The sequence below is a fragment of the Limulus polyphemus genome, unplaced genomic scaffold, assembly GCF_000517525.1.
Source record: "Limulus polyphemus unplaced genomic scaffold, Limulus_polyphemus-2.1.2 Scaffold818, whole genome shotgun sequence".
Taxonomy (NCBI): Eukaryota; Metazoa; Arthropoda; class Merostomata; order Xiphosura; family Limulidae; genus Limulus; species Limulus polyphemus.
Genome location: NW_013666428.1, coordinates 311,829 through 327,334, shown reverse-complemented (window position 1 = coordinate 327,334; position 15,506 = coordinate 311,829). Strand labels below are relative to the sequence as shown.

General features: G+C 30.7%; 1 protein-coding gene across 1 annotated transcript in view; it reads left to right on the top strand.

Annotated features, from left to right (window-relative positions):
* The first annotated feature begins 745 nt into the window (after positions 1-745).
* The window catches only part of LOC106460702 (elongation factor G, mitochondrial-like), a 50,766-nt gene continuing 36,005 nt past the window's right edge, over positions 746-15,506 (top strand). Inside the window, 5 exon segments of the mRNA XM_022387480.1 lie at positions 746-1,041; positions 4,199-4,234; positions 9,168-9,287; positions 13,986-14,323; positions 15,005-15,121. Coding sequence (XP_022243188.1) covers positions 937-1,041; positions 4,199-4,234; positions 9,168-9,287; positions 13,986-14,323; positions 15,005-15,121 — 716 coding nt within the window. The 5' untranslated portion in view covers positions 746-936.

The following is a 15,506-nucleotide window of genomic DNA, read 5'->3' as shown; positions in this document are numbered from 1 at the left end:
TGATTTTGCTCTAAACCAAACAAACAAACATGAAAATTTGACGATTATTTATTTTTATAGGAACACACTGAACACGTTGACTTTTGTTGCAAAAGTTTATAAGCTATTCTATATTTTAGATAATAATGCCATTCGGTGGCTCATCGGAGAGTCTAGAAGCTTATAACGCTTAATATCGGGTTTCGTTACCTGCCATGGACACATCACAGATATCCAACTTGTGAAGCATGGTGCCTAACAACAAAAACAAATAATTAAATAATAACAAAACATATTTGTTGAAGAGCTCTCCTGTGGTTCAGCTGTAAATCTGAGGGCTTAACTAAAAATCTGGTTTGATACCCATGGTTGATAGAGCATAGATAGTTCATTGTATAGCTATGTACTTTACACCGAACAAAGAAACAAAAGTAAAAACTATCTTATTATTATTTTTGTACTTGCATGTTATTATATAACGAAATAAAGATACAGAGAGTATTTTTAACACTGACTTTAATCATGTTTTTGTTATTGTTAATCAAAATAGTTATTCTTAACATTAATGTCCCCCGGTGGAACATCGGTAAATCTATGGACTTACCACCCTAAAATCCAGGGCTCGATGTGGCTTTGCTTTAAAAATACAAAACAAAATAAACATTACTACTACTACTACTACTAATAATAATATATGTATTTATTTATTTTTTATTGTAAGTAATTTTATACGAGATGTCGCTTTAATCTTTATATTATACAGTTTTCCATGTGAGAAGTATTGAGACTATGAAACTTGAGAAATAATTTTTATGTGCAATGTATTACATGTACCAAGATTTTAAGATAAACAACAGATTTGCGTTTCTAACATAAAACTTGTTATTTATTTATATGTATATTAATTTACGTGCAGTAACTTTGTTGATGTTTTTTAAATTTTAAATTAAACCTAAAATGCTTTGGAAAACGAGGATTCCGGTTGAGCTGTTTTTGACGAGAACTTGTTCCTGGAGAAGAAATAGCTTTCAACTGAATTTAAATATTAAATGGTTACGTGAGGTAGGCTTTCACACGTTGAATTTTGATTTTAATGAACATGTTTTTAATTTCTGAGGTTCTTCTTTATCTGCCTTGAGCTTGACAATCAACTCATTGTCTTGCGTTATATTGTAAATTATAGTTATATCACTGATACGCACTACTTGTTCGATATTAATTTAGCTTAAAACTTTGTATATGTGTATAACACGTCCAGTTTACTCGTACCACAGTTCTGGAGCCAAAATAAAATTAATCTGGATTTTGTTTCCTGGTTTCCCTTGAGTACTAGGGACACCATGTTTGACATTATGTTCTGAACTGAGCACTGCCTTGATGACATCAATGACTTATTTACTATTATCTTAAGATCCTGTTCTTTATTCATGGTTTTGAGTATAATGCAAAATATAACCCCAAAGTATTACCTTGTACTTATTATAATTAAATGGTCATTTACAGACTATTTGTCCAGTTTACCAATTGATCCAGGTCATTGTATAGTGCTTCAATGCCCTCAGTACAGATAGAAATACCAACGACTTTATAATGTCATTAGCAGTCTTTTATAATTTATTAATTAGGATCTAGCACTATCATTAATATAAGTTTTGAAAAGCAAAAGCACTTAACCCTAAGTAATCAATGGCAATAGTAACAAAGGTCCAGTTGGACTGGACTACACCAATGATTTTTTGCCTTCTTTCACCTGGCCATTCTTAATTTCAGTTAAGTGATCTTTTCCTAATCCTCAATGATGGTTTCCTAAGCTGATTTTCTGTGTTTTACTTCATTAAAAATCTTTTGAAAACCTTGAGGACATCAATCCACACACACTTTCTATCATCCAGATATTAAGTAATATCTTAAACAATTCAGTAAATTTATAAGGCAGATTTCTGTTTAATAAATTCATGATGGCTCTTTTTTATATATATTTCACTGAATCATTTTGGAAAGCTTTTATCATATTGTATAAACGTTTTCCTATTACAGAAGTAAGACTAACTAGCCTATAATTTTCATGGCAACTCTTATCACCCCATTTAAAAATAGGACTAACTTTAGTAAAGTTCTTTCTATTCTAATCCTCATACGCTGTTGTTTATTGTCCTATCAGAAATGAAGCAGGGAGACTGGCATATTTTATCTTTGACCTACTTTAAAATTGGGAAAAACATCTGGTTGTGGTGTTTCATTTTATTTTTATCATAAAAGGATTACTATGTACATGATTCAGATCATTTCCAGTATTTTCTGTAGAATGCTCAAAATTGGGAATACTGCAAACATCCTTTCTTGTAAGAACAGAGCATTTAAATAATCAACAATTTTGTACTTCAATAAAAACTTTAAATCACCATCCTTTATGACTCCAATCTCCATATTGCTTACATTTAAAATTCTTAAAAAATTCCTTTTTGTTTGTTCTAATGTTATCAGGTAATTATTTCTCATATTTATTTGATTTTTTTTCTAAGCTAATTGGAATTGATCTTGTTTTATCCATTTCTTATTTTTAGAAACATACCTATTTTAAAAGCAATCCATTTTTAGAGATTTCTCAAATTTCTCCCATGTAACCCTTCAACTCATTATTTTAGTTCATGAAGGTTAAATCTTATCTCATAATTAGCTTTCTGAAAATTAGGAACTAAAATGTACTTTTTCATGATTTTAACATTTATCAAAATATCAAACCTAATTATGCAATGATCACTTTTCCCTAATGTTTCCCCAATTTAAATCTTGTAACCGTATCATCAATATTGGTTAACAATAAATTTAAAATGTATACTTATTGGTAGTTCTCTAACTATAAGATATAGCACACCATCTTACATCCCATCAAAGAAGCCTCTCTCCCTCACTACTTGACTTGTATAACCTAATCACCTTGTCTAAGATTAAATACTTCCATGATTTTTGCACTCTTATTAGTAACAGTTCTGATCTCATCATATACTTTTCTCACTGACATCATCTATCTGATCCAGTAGGCCATAATTTTCAAATTAAAACTTTCCACCCTTTAGACCCTTGATTGTAATTTCCCCAAAAAGGCTGCCTAGAGGGGTCACCTGTTTTAACCACTCACACCTCTATACAGTAGTGTTTTGTCTGTTAGTTAGTCAGTAGACATTAAAATGACATCAGTAAAATGTGTGCATGCCATGAATCATGATAAGAATTATTCACTCTATAGGCTACAACTCAGCATGACATATGAACTTCAAAAACAAGAAATAAAAATATTTGTTACTCTTAATTTTGGTTTTATTTTCTCTTGAAAAAGAACACTTTCGGGGACCATGTGGAAGTACATCTAGTCTATTTAAAATTAACATTTTCAGCCTCAGCAGGTTGCATCTTATCTCAAGAGTTACTTCACAACTTTTTTTTTGAAAGTTTACAAACTGTTATTTAACTTTTATGCTCTGAATCTGTTTTCCAATTCCTTAATGTACTTAATTTTCCATAATCACTGAACGTTATGCAAATTTAGTTTAAATAAGGTTCAATGAAATTATTTCGAACTTCCCCAAACATTCTGCTGCCTAGTCTGCTTAAATGGAGCTCATTTCTAACATACAATTCATTTTTACCCTGTCAACTGTTACACATATCCAATCAGCCTACCTGTTACTCTAAGCATGAGCTGAATCTCAAAGTAAACTACTATTTTTTTGAAAAGATGAGCATGAAAATAGGAAACATTTTGCATGATACCTAATTTATTTTTCATGAAAAAGGTTTATTTAATGAGATGATGGGAGCTGTTTTAAATATCAAATATCTTTTTTATAGGTATATGATTGTAAGTGGCTACATCTAACTTGATTTGTTTATCTTATAGTGGTTAAGAAGTAAAAGGGTGATCTCATTGAATGGTGATGAGTTACCTTGCTTTTTCTTAAGTTCCTAACTTGTTACATTTTCTCAGTGTTGTTAAGTTACATTAACATTAATATCAAAGTAAAATAATGAAATTACTTTCGTCACACAATACACACATTTTTTTTTGTTAAAATTACATGTTTTTCTAACTTTTAGATACGACTTTTGGTATTTCAGGGAGTGCAAACCTGTATTACTATTTATGAACATTTATAAACATTTGTGATTGTTGAGAGGTAATATTGTATCAACATTGTTTAAAATTGTTTTTTAATTTCAGATCCTTCAAGCATGCTATGCAAGTTCATCTAGTACAGTAAGTGATTTTATAATATAACATTTTGTTTTAGCCAATTTAGAGTGATAGTTTACCTGATCAGTTGTAACTTATAAAGAAAATTAAGAAAATGTTTGTTAAAACATGAGTTCATTGTAAAGTCATTCCCTATTTTAGGCACCGAAATAATAAATTTAAATAAAAACATGTCAAAATTTATGCATATAAGTTACTATTGATTTCTTTCCTTAATGTAAAGCACTTGATGGTCTTGTGTGTGTATTATTTCATTCCATACGTTTTATTTTGCTTGATATACATTGCTTCTACTTTCACTGTTTATTTGTCATCATAAGTTAGTGCTGTATCCCAAAACTAAAACTTCCAACAGTGTCACTTAAGTTAAAGTTATTCAGTTTTAAGGATTATCAGCACATGGAGGTATTACATTTATGTTTTTGTTTTGTAAACTGATACCAGACACTGAAGACAACTTTAGTTTTAGATATAGCTAGAAAATTGAACACGTTTAAACTTCTGCTGTAGAAGTTTTGGATAATGTTTTAAGCTACTGGCATGGGTCTTCATCATGTCAAGTTGGCTGAGTTGTGTTATTAAAATGTTGTTGACATTCAGCAATAATTGAGAAATGGGTGAGTGGAATCCTGAAGCATGTTAAAAAAAAAAAGTTTGAGCTGTAGATGATGGTTTGAACCAAGAAAGGTGTAAGCCTCATTTAATAGAAGTGACATCATCAGAACTGGAGTTTATGTTGTGTCAAGGAAAGCAATCCATGTTGGATTGAAATCTATGACTTGTTCATGGTTTAGGGATAGTTGGTGTAATTAAACATTTTGGTTTACCAGCATTGTGAAGAGATGAGTGTTTGTCATTGGTTTCATTTGATAACAGTGTGCATGCTAACGCTTGATTTTTTTTTTAAGTTCTTGAGATCCAACCACTTGGGAAAAAAATGGAATACCTTTTTTTGAACAAAACATAAACACATCAGGATTTTTAATTTTTTCATTTATTACTTACAACTATGGTAATGTTTAATCATTTTCGGCATTGCATTGTTTGGCCGATGATGTTTTATTGTAATCTATACAATGGTGAATGGAATTAAAGAAGTAACATGACAAAACTTTAGTCTGTATTCCTGGGACACATTATGAAGTAATTTTCTCAATCCACTATATTAAAACTTGCATGTTTACTTTTTAATATGAAGTGTGTTAACATGAACACTGGATAATGTCTGATGATGTTTTTGTGTTCTATTAAGGCCATATTTTCTGGATAGGAAAGTTGGGTGACATTTTGATGTTCCTTCATTCTTTGTCTTATTGTCTTGTAGACCTATTCAATATAGGTTTCACCACAAGTGCACAGTTTTATAGATAACTTTCTTTTGTTTATCTTTATGTATCAGATTTTGGTACACGTGTTTCTTAAGGGTTTGTTGGATCTGAAGTATCCTTGTATGACTAACTTCATGCATATCCAGTTCAGTTCGTAACTTAGTTTAAGCATGAATGTTAAAATAGTTGTTGAAAAAAGTGTCAATCGAGAGATCCTATATAATTTTCTCATTTCTAATTCAACAAATCTTTTGAAGTGTCACTGGAAATTGTACACTGTCATTTGCAGTTGGGAAGCCAAGTATATCACTAACAATACTTGTGAAGTGCAATTCATTTTACATTATGTATCACTGAACATGTCATTCGAAGTAAGAAAGACCAAACTTAATCTTTTTTATCATTTAATCTTTTGAAGTTCAGTACATTTCACACCATGTACTAATGAACATGCCATTTAAAACCTCAGCTACTTTCATTTGTGTGTTATTGTCAAGATGTACTAATTACAAATAATTCTGCTATTTTAGATTGTTGAAGCATCACATAAGGCAGTCAAGCTAAAGAAAATGTGTATAGTTTTGTCAATGATGTTTTTGTATGTTTAATAAATAAAATCCATTCATTTGTTCTGATCATCTAGTGATAATGTTTATGCAAAAAATAACAATTTTTAACTCAAGTAAAATTAAAGTTACTTTAGATCCATGGAGGATTAATAAACAAGAGGGAATCCTCAATAACTGTGACACTGGAAGTGTTTTTAGGCAGGATTAGAGTAAATTAATCTATGAGACCTTTGTTTCCCTTTTTATTAGCTATATTTTTTGTGCACCAGCAATACCAAAAGCATGGGGCGTGCATATACCTTAATCAATTTTATTACTCATCAGGATCTCTACCAGCTTACCCTTAAATTGAAATTCTTTTAGGGAGGATTAGAATGAATTTATCTATGAGACTTTGGGTGTGGTTAAATACCTCAATCAAAAGGGTTTGACTTACTAAGATAAACTGTACTTAGTTCTCAAAATTGGTCAAGAGATGATGGAGTTATGATATAAAAGTTTGTACCTGAAAAAATCTGGATTGGGGACTTTAGACCATTCAGTGAAATATATTTTCTGATATGGTACTTCCTTCCTCTTGCAAGATCAGCTATTCTCATCTAGTGCTGCCCTCTATAAGCAATTTTTTTCTTTACATATACAACAAGCTTTCTGCTCCCCACCCTTATTGGAATAGAATGATTCCAACATTTCTCTCATGTAAATCATCATGCATCACTTCTCCACCAAAAGGAGCGTGACATACGTGACTCCTTCTATATACCTCTACTAAACTATCACTTCTCATTTGGCTTGTGCTCAGATGTTTTTTTTGTTTGTTTAACGTTCATCTTTAGTATACTTACGAAGTGGTCTTCATATATTTTCACTCCTAGTTTCTTAACTTTACTTTAATCCCAGTTTATTACAGTCACATTGTTATTTATACTTTCAATTATTGGTTGACTCTTCCTCATTATGAATTCCAAAGTTCATTTTACCACTTTGGGGGTCACAGCTGCGGGGGATTTATCCACGTTTATTCACCAGGAGATTGAACGTTACATGGGTTAACCTCTCTCTCTCCAGACCTTGCTCCATATCTTCCCGAACAAGCTGAGCCTGTTCAGGCAGACAAGGACTCTAATTGTCTATTTCCACCTCCTGATTTTGCCGTGCCTTCCCATGTCCCGCCTGAGGAGTCAGTTAGGCCTAATATGGTCTTTTTGGATTTTGTTTCTCAGGTATCCCTTTCCCCTATTTCCTGTGAACAGTGTCCTTCTTTATTACATGACCAATCTTCCCAAGGAAAAGAAAGAAGCATCCTAAATAGGAATGCACTGGTCCCTCCACCTATTGAATGTGGGATTCTAGCTATTCATGTGAGTGAAGGTTAATGTACCGTATCGGAAGTTATAATTTTCTTATACTGAAAATGTATTTCCGATAGGTACTTACCTCCTCTCATACTTCCCACTCTTCCTCCCCACTGAAAACCGGTGCTTCCATTTTCTGCCAAAACTTGAAGTGATAGTCAGGTAGAATTGAATAGAGGGAGTCACATGCGTAATAAGAGTATGTCACACTCTTATTGGTGGAGGGTTGTCTCATGATGATTTGCATGAGAGACGCATTTGAATTAGTCATTTCCAATGAGAGTGAGAAAAAAGGCTTATGATATGCTTAAAATGTTTTTGCTTATAGAGGGCAGCACTGAACAAAAATAGCTGTTTGTATGAGAGGATGTAAGTACCTATTGGAAATACATTTTCAGTATAGAAAAATTATAACTTCAGAGGTTGGTGAAAGTAGTTTTTCCTATAATGCTTACTTATTTGTCTGTGTTATCATTGATAAATTTATAAGAAATTTAATTTGAAAATATTGTATGGAATCAGAGGAACTCAATCAAGAGATATCAGTATGCACTTTTGTTTTGGGAAGAGAAATTTCCAAAAAATAATTATTCTGTTGATTTTATGTTACGGACACAACATTCAGTAATGGGATAAATAATTGCAGAAAAAATTATGACACATTGAAGTACCCTACATGGGGATGAAATATACCAAGTATGAAATCAGAGCCAAAGCTAGTTAAAAAAAATATGGTTATTCAAAGATACGTTATGGCAGGGACAATTTTTTGGACAATGGCTTTTTTATGGAATAAAAATTAACATAAGAATTTGTCTTCTCAGTTAATTGCTGAAAAAATTTTAACATAATGTCCTGGTTCAAGTTGAATGTATTTGCAGTAAAACATTGACAGCCTCATCATTTGAGCCTTAGACATTTTAAGTGTTATGGACAGGACATATTTTGTTACCAAAATTTATAACATTAAAAATTGAAAAACATGCACTTACATGACAAAATGTTAACTTCATCATCCAATTTTTGCTGTATGGAATAGCCTTATTGTTGTTCTTTGAACTGTCGTTAATAAAGGCTAGGCAAATATTTTATATTTTCTAGAAATTTCTGGTGTTTTTATGAATCTTAATGAAAACTGACAAAATTTTTACAATTTTTTACTTTTTAGCAATATATTTCCATATAAGCTCAATGTAAGATTATCATTTGTATCACTTGGGGTGGGCAGTAAATGTTTGAATCAGTCAGTGTTAGAAGTATACTTATAAATAATGCAGATCTCTCTTTGTAGGCCATCAAATCTTCTGCATATTACACATGTGACACGGTACAACTTTTTTTGAGATTCAGTCAAATATATATATATATAAATGTTACACAGAGTTTTACAATGGTGTTAAAGATTCTATTTAATAACTTTTGATTTACTATTTACAGAGTGTTTGTAGTATATTGTTTCTTCCCATTTCCAACAATAAATAGTTTGTCTTTATAATAGCTGCAACCATGTTTCTCTGGCATTAATACAACAGTTTTTTATCTTATCATGTATTACTTCATTTATGACTATTTTTACTAGAACTGTGTGTATGTGTGTAAATTAAACAATTGTAACTAGGTTTTTTAATATATATTTTTGAAATAATTCATGTGGTTGTTAGCATTGTTTTTTTTTTATATGTAGGAACACAAAAGTTTGGAAAACATCCGAAATATTGGCATCTCAGCCCACATTGATTCTGGAAAGACAACCCTAACAGAACGATTGCTATTTTATACAGGAAGAATTTCAGAGATGCACGAGGTATGTTAACCTGGTGTTTTCAGAGGTGAAATAAGGATGCAGAGACTGAGACACTTTAACAGTAGGAAAAGTGCTTGTATGTTCGAGTAAAATTGTAATAACACATACTTAATGTATATTATTTCTAATTTCCTGTTTAAACTTGAAATAATATTGAACATCTAGATATCTTTTTTATATTTGTATTTATTTAATATTTAACCAGTTGTGGTATTCCAAGGTTCAGAGTGAACCTAGCACTCACTCACCTGATCTCCACAATAACAAGATGTTGTGGATCTAGTATTTCAATGGGTATTTGGTAGTGATTTGTTGTAAGTGGAAGGAAATAGATAAGATTTCTCTTTGAGGATGAAACAACAACAACAAAAATTTATTGGCAAGAAAACAGCAACAAAAAATAGAAAAATAGCCTGACAATGACCATCTAATGGCAGAAGCTGGTAATGTAGTACCTGATAATGGTTAAATAGAATGAAGGGATGTATTTAAAGAGAGGAAAGCATAAGTTGAACTCTAAACTGAATTTGAAGCGGTGTATAGTTAAAATGGAACATAGAATATGCCCAGTTAACTGTTAAACAAAACATAATAAACAAGATGAGATTTTGACATCAAGTCTTGACTCTGCCTAAATATGCAGTTTTGCTGTTGGTTTCAGCAACTGTGATAGTTTTATTGAAAATCAAAATTGATTGTTATGCAAGGGAAAGTATTTTTGCACAACAGAAACATGTTGTTAGGTTAAAGCCTAGATACACAGTGGAACAATCACTGTAGTCTAGTTTTTTTGCTATCAAAAGGACCTTTTCCATGTGATATTTAAAAAAAAATGTTTCTCTCACAATCCAAGTTGAATATTAGTTTATAGACTGATAAAGTAATGTATTAAATTACATTTCTTGAAATAGGAAGTTTTTTTTATTCAGCTGAGCTTGGATTAAGTTAAGTACACATCTAGGGAATCACTGATGATGCAAAAATTCATATTGGAGGAACTGGTAATTGACTATTAAATACAAATAAATCAATCTTTTAAGCAACAACAGGCACTTAAGAGCTAAGCAAATTACCATTAACTAGGATACTATATCTGAAAAAAATGCTTGTTAGCTGGAGAGTGAGAATAATATTAGCAAGATTAGAAATTATTAGTACTCTTGCTAAGTCTGCTTTATTATGTGAAAACTGTCACCTGAATTTGTAGATGAATAACAGACAGATAGTTTTTGTGTGTCTTATAAGTAAGTTATATTCCATTCTTTCTTCAATGTTATCTGTAGTTTCATTGACAGTATTAGTTAAATATTTATATATTTTATTATATTTCATTTATCTCATAAATATGTATTTATATTTTAAATATGAATATTACTCTGCATAATTGGCTTAGTAAATGGATTTAGGGCTAACATAAATTTTCTAAGGTATTGTGAGGTATTATTGCCAAATATATTTGTAACTGCATGACATGCAACTGATGAATCAGTGCATTCTATTCACTACAAGTTTTAGTTTGACCTTGCATCCTCCTAGTTAAACTGTCATATTAAATTAGCTACATTATTTACTGGGTTAATTTTTAGATCTAATCTTTATAGATAATTGTCATCCACTGGTGCCACAAGTAATATAAGTTAAGAACTGGCTCTATAGCTTTTCATACATAGAAGGTATTTAATTTTTTAACTTAACAGAGTTAACTTGCTTTGATCACAGTTTATTGATAAATATGGTTGCTTGTCAGAGAAGCAATAATTTATCTAGATCAGAGAGTTACTAGGCCCTACATATTCAAAATTATTCACAAAATTTGGCAAACTTTTAGTTTGTTGTAAATAAAAAATTTGATTTTTTAATAAAGCATTTCTACTGAAGATTTTTCTATGAATTTATGAAACTTATACTGAGTGAAGGTGATTTTTTATGCTAAGAATAAAAATACTTTTTTCATCTTACAGTGTTTATAGTTCATTTCTGTTGCCTTTAGAACCTTCCAATTGAATTTCATAAGTTTTTCACTAAAACTGTATAATTTATCTCATATTCTCTATCCTGACACTAACTGTAGTGAAATTGTTGCTCTTTGAGTCATGTCTAACTACCTGGTGGGACAGCAGAGTAAAAAAATGGTTCATATTACATCATGCACTTCTAAGCTGCAACAGTTACATGAGGAATGATGATTAAATAATTTATTTTTTTCATTTAATATTTTTTTATCTAACTTAAGTTTTTATTTTTAAATTTAAATTTTTTTTGTTTAAAAGTATACAATGATAACTAAAAAATACACATGAAAAAAGAAACTTAAAACTTACTGTACCTCTAGTCTGTTTTACATTTGCTCAAAGACCATGCTTACTTTTGTAACCTTAGCTTTTCGTACTAAGTCTGTTATCCAAAAAATAATTAGCTTCCAAATACAAATCTTAGAAAACCAAAAACATATCACTCACTAGATTAGATTGTATGATAACTACTGTACTTCATCTGGCTTTCTAAATAATTAACCATAAATATTTTAAAGATATATCCATTCCAAAACATGCTTACCTCTTCTCAAACTTTAGCTTTATCCCAACGAAAGTTTCTCTTCCTTGCCCATTTAAGCATTGGTATGAATCATACCTTGCTTACTCATACAATTGCTATGGGCAATATAGTGAGGTATAAAGACTGGAGTAAGCGAGGTATAATTCACACTAATGCTCAGGTGGGCAGAGAAGAAAACTTTCATTGGGATAAAGCTAAAGTGAGAGAGGATGTAAGTATTATCTGAAATACCTTTTCAGTACAGGAAAATGTAAACATATTGCAATGACTTTACTCAACACATTAAACTTTTCTTGTGGACTAGTGTCTTTATCTGCCAAAACTATATACAAATATACCTAAGATTTTTGGACATTACTATTTACTCTTTTTTTTTTACTCTAAATATGATCATTATCAATGTCAGAGAGAATGATAGATATTTCTTAAAAAACAGAAGGTATGAGAGTGGCATGTTAATATGGGTTAAACAAATATAGTGGTGTCTCAGAAAGCAAGAATGTAAGAGGTTGAAAATTTATATTCTAACTTGTCAGTATCTGTAAAATGTGTTTCTTATTGGTTGATCAATCAGAAGTGCTTGTAAGGGAAGAGAAAATATCTATAAATGAGTAATCACAGCACCACCAAATTGTGTGGCTCTGAGTATTGCAGATTGATGATTTATTTAAGGTAAGAAATTAAAACTTGGATATAATAGATATTTACAATTTAAATTAATTTTTATACCAAGCTTACTGACGTACCTTGATAACAGAGTTATCTAATTAAACTTTGAATGTAACTCTGTAAAAGGTCATGATGAGCACTTTCACCCCTCCCTTATTTAAAAGGTCAACAAGATTATTACTGAAGCCCAGGACTGAAAAACCTGAAATAATCCCAGCAACATTTAAATAGCAAGCAGCATCAGACATGTACACACACACACACACACATATCAATTGCAGTAATGAATCGTAGTCCAAGAAGAATAATTTTGTGTGCACAATACCACTTTTAGTAACAAATTTGGTGACAGCACTTATTGCATATATTTGATGAAAATTGAAATTACTGTTTTTGTAAAAGGCTGATTATAATGTGGAAACAATTTCCATTAGCCTAGTAATTTATACATTGCCTACTTTGGGTGCCAGAATTGTACCAAAATTGTTCATCAAATCTTAAACTAAAACTGTTGTGTTGCCACAATAATAAATATAGAATCAATGTTTTGATTATACATATGTACATGAGTGTGATATATTTTCTCCCACACCAAATGAAAACATTTAATTTTTTTCGGAGCTAAGAAATTTGTTTTTTATTGATTCATTGAAATGAAGTCATGTGCTTGCTAATTTAAAAATAAAAACAGACATTAATTTTTTAATGCATTACTTACTCCTATGGTGTATTGAATTATGGCTCAAGTAGTAGAACAAGCACGCAAGTAACAAAATAATTGAGTTTTCATGTCTCTCAGATTTTTTATACAGAATGCATGAATTTTCTTGTTTAACTTTTGAGTGATGTTTCAGAATTTCCTTTAAGTTAGAGATATTTGTTTTAAAACAGTATATACTGCATTAAGAGGTTTTGTTTTCACCTTTGAGACTTTGTCCAATTTTAGTTTCCATAAAGAATCTTGTAAAAATTTGGTTTTAGCCTTAGAATATGATGCATTAAGCTTTCTGCAGAACAACAGTATAACTTAGTAAGTTCACCTACCAATTTTGCTGAAAACTGGCTTTTGTTCTTTGGTTTTCTGCAGTTACATTTCATGACCCTCTTTAAAATGTAATTTTTGCTGTTCTCAAAATTATGCACACCCATCTTTTACAAAGCTTCTGCTTGGTCATTTACTATATATAAAAGAAAATAACTTAAAATTTTTATTTTTGACATATGTAACTTTTATTGTTCATAGTACCACAGTCTCTCCTAACTGTAGTCAGGGTTCTATGCTGCAACTATTATTATGAGCTTGTTATATTTAAATAAAGTAAATCAAGTTTGAACATTAAGGCTGTCATGTCTACTATTTTAGCTAGTGTAAGACCTGGATTTAGTTTTTAGGTTGTATTTAACTGCTTAAAAGTTATGTAAGCTAAATTTTTTCTGATTGGCATATTTCTATTGAAATTGATCAATATACAGGTAAGAGGAAAAGATAATGTAGGAGCTACAATGGATTCTATGGAGCTGGAACGGCAGAGAGGAATTACCATTCAGTCAGCAGCAACATACCTTTTGTGGAAAGGATATAATATAAATGTCATTGACACTCCTGGACATGTAGATTTCACTGTGGAGGTGGAGAGAGCTCTTCGAGTGTTAGATGGGGCAGTTTTAGTGTTGTGTGGAGTAGGTGGAGTTCAATCCCAAACGTTAACTGTTTGCAGGCAGATGAAACGTTACAATGTTCCATGTATTGCATTTATCAATAAATTAGATCGTATGAGTGCTAGTCATCACCGGGTTATTTCTCATTTAAGGTTAGTTATGACAATACTATTAAAATTTAAAGATGAGAATTCCACTTAGTATTGTAAACAGCCTTACAGTGGAAATTTTTAGGAAATTAAAACATAGCCCATAGAAATGGGCTATCTTCAGATAATGTTTGAATAACAGCAGTTATAAAGTTGATTCAAATTACTAATAAAGCATAAAACATAACTATTAAACACCAGTATTATTAATTTTATTCTTAATAATGATATACTTTGTATTTTCAAAGTAACAAATTTTTTCCTTCAAGTCATCGTCAAATGATAGATCTTAGAAGGTTAGCAATTATTTCAAGTATGATAATATGTTTTATGTGTAGTAATTAGCAAGTCATTAGATTTGACTTAATTCACAATAAATTTTTGTAATTGGATTCTTTTTTTTTCATCCAGTAGCGTGCTAGCATTTTTGGTTTAGAAAGTTTCTCAGCTCTTTCTTTTGGACTAGTGTTAAAAATTAATGGAAATTTCTAGATTTGTGTCAGTTGTAACGTATGGAATAGTAAAAATTGAATGGTTTTTAGTTTTTTCTTAAAATATAAATATTAATAGTGAGTCGATAATAACTTAATTTTTGAAATATTAAAACTTAAAATGATGATTTTGCAATTATCCATCTTCATGTGTTAAGAGTATTAAGTGTTTTAAGTGTTCATTTTTTTTCAGGTCAAAATTAAACTTTAATACCTCACTGCTTCAACTTCCTATTGGATTAGAGAGTAAACACACAGGTGTTGTTGACCTCATCAAACGTAAATCTTTATACTTTGAAGGAAACTTTGGGTAAGGTAACATTGATATCATTTTAATAATTATATCCTATATATATCTTTCACTGTTGAAAGAGTTCAGTTTATTATAGTTTGAAAGTCATGAATATTATTAATATACTATCTAACCTATTTAAAAGTCAGTGTGTGTCAAGTCGCATCACGCTCAATTTCTCTTGAATTCTTGAGATAGGGGGGGTCATAAAAGCCAAAATGCATTTATCCAGATTGAATAGTTCAATTACTGTCTGCCCATTATGAATTTAGTGACGGTGGTGCAAGGGGGCCGTAAGGGTGGTTCCTTGAAATTTTATAAGTGTAGTGAGTGTTGATATAATAAACTTAAAGACATAGTGTGTGATCATCTAGCCTAGAGCAAAGTGCATAAAATTTATCAT